Below are 12301 nucleotides of genomic sequence, written 5' to 3'. Positions count from 1 at the left end.
CAACATTTAACAATTGACTGTTATCACATAAATGTTCCGGTCAGAAAAGAACACACTTCATGTTCTTAACGGACGATAATGTATTCATGTTGAACTTCTTCATAATCACGATGTGGCGATTTCTTTTTTTTTAACGGACGATACGATTATTGTGCGCCTTGTACCATCTATTATTTTATTGCTTTTTATGACTACTACTATTATTATACAGCCGCTCTCAGAGGGATTGTGGTAATCGTAAAGCCAGCCACCTCACCACCTACCTCTACTGACCCCACGCCTAACCCCTACTGACCCCACCCACCCTAACCCCTATTGACCCCACCCCGAACCCCTACTAACCCCACCCACCCCTATTGACCCCACCCCTGCCCCTACTTCGCACCCCCCTCCCCCACATTCCACAACCCCCACCTCGACCCAAACCGGCCCAACCCCGTGTCCAGAGGAAGGGGCGGGACCTAACCAGAAGGAGGCAGGACCTAAAATAGAAGGTGGAGGGGAATGCAAATGAAAGGTGCAGAACCGAAAGGCTCCACCCCGGGAATAATGTATAAGGGGCGGGGCCAAAAGAGGAAGGGGCAGGCCAGAGGTTGAGATACCCTGTTGATTTCAACAAAGAACGTGCAAAAGGCACAATACCTTTCGTGCCGGAGATGCAAACTTGTCCCAGTGCATTGGGACAGAAACAGTGGCTTTCTCTGTTACACGAAGACACGTGTACACACACTGCTCACATCACGTCGTGTATTCCATATGCGTGTAGATAATCCAGGTGAGGAGACACACACACGCGTAACCAACAGCATACTATCACAAATCAGGATCTCTCCGTTGCTGATTGACATAAGACTGAAAAGTTGTCATCATCTGGCATGGTCTTGCGATGCAACAATCCATATCGCGCCTACATACGCTCTGATTGTATCGCTCCATCTCCGTGGTGGATGTGTTCCGCTCCTCTCATATGTGTTCCCTTCCTGCGTAAGCCCACTTTCTTTTCTTAAGTTTTCTGTTCCATGTGTTCATCACTATGGGTCTCTGTGCAATTTCCATCTTACACATCATCATCATCTGAGTGAAGTTTGACGCGTCTCTAACATACATATGTTATCCGATCTGTGCTCCTCTTCCTGTCTCTTAAGTCGAATTCCAAAGGACGCGCCTCACCACTTTTCATTTTTTGTTCATCTACATCTCCCCGTGATTCCACAAATCATCGAACATCCTCCTCACCCGTCTCCATCTCTGTGCATCACGTACGGGACGTGCGGTTCACAACGGCCTCTGCCACAGACGAGAGAGTTGCCGAAACAGACAAAGGAGTGGCAACCCAGAGGTAGGTGCGCAAGAGGAAGGTGCTGGTGGTGGCGACATTGGAAGAGGGGTCCTTGAAGGACCTGTCGACTGTGCGCGGAGAAGAAGACTCCAACACCAAAATTGTGATATACGGGACGCATTGTCTATTCGCCAAGAAGGTGATCGAGACTAGAACTAAACAGACATGGCAGTGGTGACAACAATGTCAGAGTAAGACCTTGACAGACGGTGAAAAGGAAGGAATCGATGGCGAGGCACGCCCAGTCCCTCACTCGGCCAGGTCCGCACGCCTCATGTTCTGCGAACGCCACGCACATGTGAACACCAGGCAGAAGGCTCGACGGAAGGCCCGGTTGAAGGCCGGATAGAGGATGGGATTGAGCGCTGAATTCACGTACCCCAGCCACGTTGCAGCCTCCCACACCCAGGGCTCGGCCAAGAACCCCGTGAAGGGGTCGAGCAAGGTGAGCGAGAAGAAGGGCAGCCAGCAGATGACGAAGGTGCCCATGATCACGCCCAAGGTCTTGGTGGCACCGCGCTCCCGTCTCTGGTCCCGTCCCTGCTCCGGTGGAGAGTCGATGTCGCAACGTTGCCGCGCCACGGACGACACCGAGATGACGTTGCGAACGGCCCGGGCCTGGCGCAGCGCCACCCGATAGATGCGCATATAGGTGACCACCATGATGAAGCTCGGCCCGAAGAAGCTGCAGGTGGAGCCGGCTATGGCGAAGGGGGCATTCATGAAGAAGGCGCAGGCATCTGGGCAGGACAATGAGGCCACCAGTTCCTCGATGCCCACCGTGTTCCACCCGAGCAAAATGGGGCCTACGGCCAGCAGGGCCGAACCCACCCAGCAGAGGGCCAGCAAGGAGGCCGCGCGACCGGCTGTGAGGCGCTGGTGGTAGCGCAGGGGGTCACAGATGGCCGTGTGGCGGTCGAAGGCGATGGCGCCCAGGTGTGCGATGGAGGCCGTGCTCAAGAGGACGTCGAGGCACGTGTGCACCTTGCAGAAGGTTCGCCCGAAGAACCAGCAGCCGTACAGCGAGCGCGTGGCGCTGAACGGCATGACCAGGAGTCCGACCAGAAGGTCGGCCACGGCCAGAGACAGCGTGAAGGCGTTGGTGCGGGTCTGGAGTTGTCTGCCGGTAGACAGACGGGAGGGCAAGAGTCGGGGATGTTAGTCTTTGGGAAAGATGCAAAATACCTGGAAGGCTTAACTAGGACACGTGGTGAGCTGAAAGCCTCTCCCTCCGCCCTGCCTACTTCGTAATGCCCACGACCACTTGATCACTCGCCCCGCACACACAGAGAGTGGCTTCTTCGCTGACTTCTGTTTAATCGACAGTTAAAATTAAACATTCCTGGCTGAGACGATAATCACGTTACCAGATGTCTTTATAGGCGAGCTTTACTAAAAGTGGCGATCCTTCGGTACCGCTGCTCGCTGCCCCGTCTCGTTCTCATCACGTGAAAGTTATAAATTATATTTAGTCTTACGCAACACGTTCAGGGGCTGGATGCCAATCTCGAGGTCTGCTGGCCATGAGAAGTCTTCAGGAGGTAATTCGTTGGGTTTTGGTATTCAGCCGGTGAAGGAGCGCAGATGATTGTAGTTTGCTATACGGTCTATAGTTTGGGTTAATGGAACAATGATGTATTCATACTCTTTGGTTCTATTCGGTAAAGTCACGTAGGTAAAAACTAAAACAACAAAAATCACGACGTTTCGGCCACAACACAAGCGGCCTTCATCAGGTGAAGGGACCAGACTGTCTCGAGGACAGCGCTGGAGTGAAACACAGCTACGCTCAGACCGCGACCTTTAAGCTGTGTGCGAGGAAACAAGGTGCCTTGACAAAGGAATTAGCATAAAAATGAGCATTTGATTGGCCGACTTAGCATGATGAACGGTGTAGAGGTGGTGTACATGCGGGTGAACATGCCGGTTGGCGAGGGGGGGAGGGGGAGTTTACCTATTGATGGTGTGAAAAAGGAATTTTTAAGAGCTGCGAAAGTTTGGGGTACCACTACTTGAAAAATATACTGTACCATTGAAATTAGTTTAATGTTTGGTTCGATTTAGAACATCTTTCCAATGGTTGCTTAATTTGAAACCATCTTCTCGGTTGAAATTGTGTCTGTGTTTGTAGATCTGAATTGCCTCGTGAACAAATCTCTGATAAAAACACGTGGGTTTGCAAGGAACCTTGGTATCGGAGAAAATTATATCGTGATCACCCACAGCGTTGTAACAGTGATCAGCTACGGCAGAAGAATTCGAAAAGATGTTCTAAATCGAACCAAACATTAAACTAGTTTTCAAAGGTACAGTATATTTTTCAAGTAGTGGTACCCCAAACTTTCGCAGCTCTTAAAAATGCCCTTTTCACACCATCAATAGGTAAACTCCCCCTCCCCCCCTCGCCAACCGGCATGTTCACCCGCATGTACACCACCTCTACACCGTTCATCATGCTAAGTCGGCCAATCAAATGCTAATTTTTATGCTAATTCCTTTGTCAAGGCACCTTGTTTTCTTGCACACAGCTTAAAGGTCGCGGTCTGAGCGTGGCTGTGTTTCACTCCAGCGCTGTCCTCGAGACAGTCTGGTCCGTTCACCTGATGAAGGCCGCTTGTGTTGTGGCCGAAACGTCGTGATTTTTGTTGTTTTATTTTTTACCTACGTGACTTTACCGAATAGAAACAAAGAGTATGGATCCTTGCAGTCACGAAAGCTTTAAATCTAGAATTGATAACCTCTACGGGGAGGGCTTTCACCTATCTGTTAGAGCTTTTAACAGACAACGGGACGAGAAGTCACAGCTCATCGAGACGCTGACCTTCCTCAAAAGATGCCGCGATCACAAGGTAATACCCATCGCTTTCACACTCACTTCTGCTGCTGTATCTTCTCCGAATTCTAATCAGATTCTGTTTAAGGCCAGCCTATCTTAAATCTCAGAGAGCATAAGGCTACTCCGATTTGAACTCGATATCTTAGACAGGACTCTCCTACAAGCTCATTTAATGTTAACACGAAAATGTCACCTTATGATTGGAATCACGTAGACAAAATGACTGCTTCTTCTGCTGATTCACTGTCAGTCAAATGTAAAGCTAACCTGATTTCTAAATTCAACCACCTATCAAAGAAGAACCCAGTTCCACATATAACAAAACTAGACGTCAACAAAATCGTCATTAATCAGAGTAGCACCCCGATTTCGGACAATCTGAAAACAGTACTGGCTAGGGGACTGAATTTTGCTGTCACCCCAAAACACATACCAGTAGATGATATCATCTCTCAGGGCGATGTAGCCCTCAAAGGCGTAGGACACATCCAAGCAGACGTTACGAGAGCTGAAATAGCCACTATTCTGAAGAATGCTAAGAAACCCATTAGTAACATCAGCAAAAATGAACGCTCTGAACTCGCGAATTTAAAAAACAGAAGTGATATAGTCATCCTCTCAGCCGATAAAGGCAACGCTACTGTAATTATGGATAAAGATTCATACAACAACAAAATCCAGAATCTGCTCAACGATGGAAGTTACTCAAAAATTAAAAATGACCCTACCAATAACCTAGCATTAAAAACCAACAAGATCAGCACAAGTTCGACCTCCCTAATCGACCCAACTAAATGTCCCTCCCTAAAACCTTCTGCTGCAAGACCCCTAGATTCTATGGTCTTCCCAAGATTCATAAAGAAGGCACCCCACTACGACCCATCGTATCCACGATCAACTCCCCTACCTATAGACTAGCCCGTTTTCTGTCAGATACCTTGCTGCCTTTCACTGGCAAGACCGCCTCAGCAGTACTTTTCTCAGCCCAATTGGTCTCTATGGTCAAAGACGTTGTACTGTCCCCTGACGATATCCTTGTCAGCTTCGATGTGGTCTCTTTGTTCACCAAAGTCCCAGTACCTGATACCATTGAAATAATTTAAAATTTGGTCCAACATGGACTAGACCCCGATACACCTGCACTGGTTAGGCACTGCCTCAACAATACCTACTTTACTTGGAATGGCTCCTTCTACAAACAAAATGAGGGTACCCCATGGGATCCCCCTTGTCACCAGTGATAGCCAATATTTTCATGGAGAAATTTGAATCAGACGCCATCCAGACTTCCACCCTCAGATCTTCCCTGTGGAAGAGATATGTGGATGACACTTTCGTCATTTGGCCACATAGCCTCCCAGCTCTGAATCTTTTCCTACACCACATCAATTCCAGACATCCCGCCATCAAATTCACCATGGAAGTGGAGAAAGATGGCAAGCTACCATTCTTAGATGTTCTGTTTGAGAGGAGACCTGATGGCTCATTGGGGCATTCTGTCTACAGGAAACCCACCCACACAGATTCCTACTTGAAACCTGATTCCCACCACCACCCAGCCCAAAAGAATTATCTCATCAAAACTTTATACCATAGGCTCATTGCATTTTGGACCAACACCACCTGACCAGTGAATTAAAACATGTACACCTGGCCCTCAAAAGGAATGGATACTCTGACCGTACCATCGGCCAAGCTGTTTTTCCCTCCATACAGAAACAACCACTTGATACTCTGGTCAAAACCATCACACTACCATATATAGCAGGCGTTACTAAAAAGATTTTCAAAATTCTAAATAAACACTAGATCCAGGTCCGGTTCAATACAGTACACAAAATTCGTGATCTGATCCCATCCGTGAAGGATGTCATTCCTGACTTACAGTACCCCGGGGTTTACAAATTGAGTTGTACCTGCGGTGATTGCTAAATCGGGGTGACAAAGCGACATGTCTCTGACCGAATTCACGAGCACAAATCAGATTTGAAACACGGCAGAACGAATTCTTCTGCCGTAGCTGATCACTGTTACAACTCTGTGGGTGATCACGATATAATTTTCTCCGATACCAAGGTTCCTTGCAAACCCACGGGTTTTTATCAGAGATTTGTTCACGAGGCAATTCAGATCTACAAACACAGACACAATTTCAACCGAGAAGATGGTTTCAAATTAAGCAACCATTGGAAAGATGTTCTAAATCGAACCAAACATTAAACTCATTTTCAATGGTACAGTATATTTTTCAAGTAGTGGTACCCCAAACTTTCGCAGCTCTTAAAAATTCCCTTTTCACACCATCAATAGGTAAACTCCCCCTCCCCCCTCGCCAACCGGCATGTTCACCTGCATGTACACTACCTCTACACCGTTCATCATGCTAAGTCGGCCAATCAAATGCTAATTTTTATGCTAATTCCTTTGTCAAGGCACCTTGTTTCCTCGCACACAGCTTAAAGGTCGCTGTCTGAGCGTGGCTGTGTTTCACTCCAGCGCTATCCTCGAGACAGTCTGATCCCTTCACCTGATGAAGGCCGCTTGTGTTGTGGCCGAAACGTCGTGATTTTTGTTGCTTTATTTTTTATCTACGTGACTTTTCCGAATAGAACCAAAGAGTATGGATCCTTGCAGTCACGAAAGCTTTAAATCTAGAACAATGTATTCAAGGATTTCAAAGCCAGGAGGTGTGATGCTTGGTCGCGAATGAGGTTTTTTTGTTTGTTTGTTCTGGACGTCTATGTTGTTCGCCAGCGTTCTTCTGGATCTGAGTGAGATTCCAGGATGGTAACGGCGTGATCCGAAAAGGTTGATCGGCGCTTGAGTCGGCAGCGATGGTGCTCGTCTTGCGGCTGCAATAACCGGCGAGTTGTACCCTGAAAGTATACAATTGGTGCACTGTTGAACGACATCTGATGATTTTGGGAGGGAGATGTAGCCTTCTCGCGGACAACCTGGTATGTGTTTTCATGACACAGTAATACCCAGATTTACGTCTCCACCTTGTACATCGTTTCGCAAATAAGCCATCATTTTATTTATGCCACGACCTGATTTGGGTCACCTCAAGTCACACGTGGCTGACAGCATCATCCGTCCTTTGTCACGTCAGACTTCGCCTCCACCTACCCTTTAAATCGCTTTAACGTCATTTCAATATTCGTTGTACATTTCAGGAACGCCTCGGTTTAAACTGGGGTATTACTGTTCATTCAGGGCGCCGTACTAGCGAGATGTTAACGACCTCGCCTGGTGTAGAGGAGGACGTGGGTTCGATTCCAACCTTGACGCCTATATATTTGTAATTTGCATGTCTCTCGCCCCGTGGATTTTTTCTCCAGGTCCTCCGGATTTTCCACATTTAGAATCGACATGTGTTTGCATTTGGCTGCTGTAAATTTTCACGTGATGATAAGCCAGTTCCCTGAGCTATCATTTGTGATGGCTAGGGTCGCTTCTAACTATAAGCTATATATCCTCAGTGGGCCTTAGCTGGTAAAATGAAACGTTTAGTTTAAACACGTTACCCCTTTGACCCTCACCTGAATAAGGCGATGGAGGCCACCACGAGGAGGTTGCCCATGACCGTGAGGGTGGCGAGAGAGAAGCAGAGAAAAGCCAGCGCCCGGCTCTCCTCGGGGCCCAGCGACGGCGCGGAGCAGTTGAAGCGGCCATCATGGCTCAGTGAGCACTGCACTGCCATGGTCATGACCCCAACACCTCCTCCTGCCTTGACCTCTGACCGATAACCTTTAACTCCTAGCCAACCTGCACTTCACCCTTCACTCGTAACATTCTCGCCTTCACCCCAAACACGCTAACCTGTAATCTCTGAAACTTTCAACTTTTTAGGTCAAATTATTTCAGTGTCTTGAAGATTTTCACTTTGATCTTTAACGTTTAACATTTCATCTTTAACCATTGACCTTCCACCTTCCACCCTTAACTTAAATTTTAAGCTCTCGCTCCATTACCTTTCGACTATAAACGTTTAACCTTCTTTCCTATTCATCCCCTATTCCACGTAATGACTCAACCCTTATCTTGTCACCTTAGAACCACATAACAACTCAACCTTTCAATGGTAACAGTGAATATTTCACCAACGACCTTTCAACTTTAACCGAACGTTCACTTCGACCTGCCCGTGACCCATACCATGACCACGATTCTGATCACGACCTGTTATGACAATAAATATACCCGAGTCGGATTCCAAATCAATTTGACTTGACCTTGACCCTAACCTCAACTTAGTGTGCTACCACCTCTACCAGGCAAGGCTTCCAGTAGGGGCAGCAGCAGTGGCAGCAACTGAAGTAGCAACAATCACATAAGTAGCGGCAGTAGCAGGAACGACAGTAGACGGAATGGCGGCAGCAGGAGTCGCAGCAGTGACAGCAGCAGCAGTAACAGCGACAATATCAGCAATGTCAGTATTAGCAGCTTAAGTCGGAGCTACAAAAGTACAGCAGCAGCAGTAGTAACAGCGGCAGCAAGAGCAGCAACAACCATGGCAGTAGCGACAGCGGTAGTAGCAGCAATAACAGCAGCAGCAGTAAAACTGAATAAAAACAGTATTTTCTCAATCCACTGCTGGATGAAGGTCTCCCCAGGTTGTTTGACCATACTTCACCACGCGGATAGGTGCCGGACCAGTTCAGATATCACTCGCCACCGATGCTAGCCATGACCGGGAATGGAACCGAGGTCATCGCGTTCAGGGCGCAGTCCGCTAACCACTGCGCCACCGCTCCACTCCCGACAGCAAGAGTAGAAGCAGCAACGACAGTTGCAATCACAGCCTCAAGAGTCGGGTCTGTTGGGAAAGACAAGATTACAAAGTTAGTACTTTCAATGAGTGAGTGAGTGAACGAAAGTAAATGAATGAATTATTCCAGTTGTCAACAGGTGAGGGCAACTTTAGATAAAGCAAGATTTCGTCACCTCCTCTAAGAAGACTCGGGATTAAAAAGAAAGGTTAACATGGGGTGGAGCGGTGGCACAGTGGTTGGCGCATCGCGCCGCGAACCTGCCCACCCAAGGTCGATTCCGTGCCATGACTACACGAACCCGCACTGATCCGCCACTGATAATTATCCGTGGCCGGGAATCCAACTCAGGTGGCAGGCTTCGCAGAGAAGCGCTCAAATCACTCCGCTCCTTCACTCTTTCCATTCTCTTTTATTTGCGAATTTACCCAGGAAAGTCCTAGTGAGCCCAAAGATGTTTGGCCAATGCCAGTTACATCTGTGAAAAAGAGCTTTAGAGCTCATCGGATTCCTCCAGCACAGATAAAGATTCTGATTCTGACACCGTCCGTGTATGTTTTAGTCACGGTGAGAAAACCGCAGAACCCGGAGGAGACCCATGCGGAACAGGCGGAGAGAATACAAACTCCAGACGTGTCGTGGTTGGGCACGAGTGGGGCGACCACTGCGCCACCGCTCTTCTCTTCTACCGGCGAGCGCGAGGGCCCGAACCAGGGGACGACTCTCCCCGCCAGTCTGGGACTCACCCCTCTGGCGCGACACGCGCTTTATCCTGCGTGACTGCCCACGTGACTGTCACCCCCCACCCCGTCTGTCCCCCACCCCCATGACACCTCCCCACCCTCCGCCCCCCGGGACTGATACTCCACCGCACTGCCCTCTCTACTCTTTTACAGCTCCCCTACACCCTTATCAACCGAGTCCCCCCCCCACCTCCATGACTGTCACCACCCCTCCCCCGCCCATGACAGCCCCCCAATGTTAATTTCCGTCCTCCCCCCCCCCGAGACTGACTCTTCAACCACCTCTCCCCCCTTTTCGTGACAGTCCCCGCCCGTAATAACTCCGCTACTCCTAATTAACTGGCCCCCACCTCCTCCACCTCTTCCGTCAAAGTTGCCCCGACTCGGAATGTGACAACCGCGCTAACTATACACGCACCTCCGATGAGCACGGTTGGCTACGTACGGTTCAAAAGAAGGTCAACATCCATAATAGCAGGACCTCACGGAACCTAAACGCGCGTTTAGAGTATTTGGCTACTGCTATAAATTTCCACGTGATGAGTCACTTCGTTGAGCTTTCATTTGTGGCTAGGTCACTTCTGGAAAAGAACTACATAGCTCCCTCGGCTTTATCTGGTTAAATTAAAAAGGTTAGATTTGTTTAAATCAACCCAAGAAGCTCCTTTAAAGTCACGTAGGTACATGTACCTGATACCATTACAATAATTGAAGAATTGCTCCAACAGGGACTGAATCCTGATGTACCAACTTTGGTAAGACACTGCCTTACCAACACTTACAGTGAGGGAAAAAAGTATTTGATCCCCTGCTGATTTTGTACGTTTGCCCACTGACAAATAAATGATCAGTCAATAATTTTAATGGTAGGTTTATTTGAACAGTGAGAGACAGAATAACAACAACAAAAATGCAGAAAAACGCACGTCAAAAATGTTATCAATTGATTTGCATTTTAACGAGGGAAATAAGTATTTAACCCCTCTGTAAAATATGACTTAGTACTTGGTGGCAAAACCCTTGTTGGCAATCACAGAGGTCAGACGTTTCTTGTAGTTGGCCACCAGGTTTGCACACATCTCAGGAGGGATTTTGTCCCACTCCTCTTTGCAGATCTTCTCCAAGTCATTAAGGTTTCGAGGCTGACGTTTGGCAACTCGAACCTTCAGCTCCCTCCACAGATTTTCTATGGGATTAAGGTCTGGAGATTGGCTAGGCCACTCCAGGACCTTAATGTGCTTCTTCTTGAGCCACTCCTTTGTTGCCTTGGCCGTGTGTGTTGGGTCATTGTCATGCTGAAATACCCATCCCCGACCCATTTTCAATGCCCTGGCTGAGGGAAGCAGGTTTTCACCCAAGATTTGACGGTACATGTCCCCGTCCATCGTCCCTTTGATGCGGTAAAGTTGTTCCGTCCTCTTACCAGAAAAATACCCCCAAAGCATAATGTTTCCACCTCCATGTTTGACGGTGGGGATGGTGTTCTTGGGGTCATAGGCAGCATTCCTCCTCCTCCAAACACGGCGAGTTGAGTTGATGCCAAAGAGCTCCATTTTGGCCTCATCTGACCACAACACTTTCACCAAGTTGTCCTCTGAATCATTCAGATGTTCATTGGCAAACTTCAGACGGGCATGTATAGTGTGTTCCCAATTGTTTTCTTGGTGACTATGGTCCCAGCTGCCTTGAGATCATTGACAAGATCCTCCCGTGTAGTTCTGGGCTGATTCCTCACCGTTCTCATGATCATTGCAACTCCACGAGGCGAGATCTTGCATGGAGCCCCAGGCCGAGGGAGATTGACAGTCCTTAGTGATTCTTCCATTTGCGAATAATCGCACCAACTGTTGTCACCTTCTCATCAAGCTGCTTGGCAATGGTCTTGTAGCCCATTCCAGCCTTGTGTAGGTCTACAATCTTGTCCCTACTTGATTTGATGCTTTCGTGACTGCAGGAATTACTCTTTGTTTTTTTTCGGTAAAGTCACGTATAAATAAGAAATAATAAAAATAAAATTACATAATAGTATACATACGACGTTTCGATTGCAACGCAAGCAATCATCATCAGGTATAGAAGAGCTAAATTTAAGAGAGAGAGGAAACACAGAGAGATGGAGAAGGACATAAAATTGAACAAGATTTAGTAAAATTTGGAAACAATATAATGCCACACAGAGGGTCGGTCAAAACACAATTAACGCATGGTCTGGCTGATTACGTTATTTCAAAGATTGCTCAATTATAGGTTAAGAGTGATAGAGTACAGACACAGACACATATATAGACATCCAAGCAGAGAGAGCCAGCACAGAGACACAGAAAGAGACACACACATGGGACAAATGAAACAATGCTTCTGAGTCGAAGCCTTAAATAGAGGGGAATGGAGGGGGGGGGGAGCAAAGGAATACAAATTAGCATGGACTGGGAGCCACCGCACACGGACCATTCCCCACCCCCACCAACACAGAGCGGAGATTTTTTAGATATAACAAGCTCTCGACAGTTCAACGAGACAACAGCTTGGCGAGAGCCAGAAGAGGGCGGCGGGCGGCTGGCTCCAAAGGGCCCCGCGATCAACTGAGAATGGCGAGGCTCGCCGAGTAGCG

At 48.0% G+C, this 12301-nt stretch overlaps 1 protein-coding gene across 1 annotated transcript; it reads right to left on the bottom strand.

The window, feature by feature from the left end:
- Nucleotides 1-733: 733 nt before the first annotated feature.
- On the bottom strand, nucleotides 734-9671 carry LOC116944469 (trace amine-associated receptor 365-like). Its single transcript, XM_032958102.2, has 2 exons — nucleotides 7718-9671; nucleotides 734-2459 (listed from the first exon to the last, which is right to left on the bottom strand). Exons 1-2 carry the CDS (start codon nucleotides 7882-7884, stop codon nucleotides 1589-1591), a joined length of 1038 nt encoding a protein of 345 aa, XP_032813993.2. The 5' UTR covers nucleotides 7885-9671; the 3' UTR covers nucleotides 734-1588.
- Between the last annotated feature and the right edge of the window lie 2630 nt (nucleotides 9672-12301).

The sequence above is a fragment of the Petromyzon marinus genome, chromosome 21 (assembly GCF_048934315.1).
Source record: "Petromyzon marinus isolate PM22_M1 ecotype Great Lakes invasive population chromosome 21, UKy_Petmar_22M1.pri1.0, whole genome shotgun sequence".
In the NCBI taxonomy this organism is placed as follows: Eukaryota; Metazoa; Chordata; class Hyperoartia; order Petromyzontiformes; family Petromyzontidae; genus Petromyzon; species Petromyzon marinus.
This window is presented reverse-complemented; position numbering and strand designations above follow the sequence as displayed.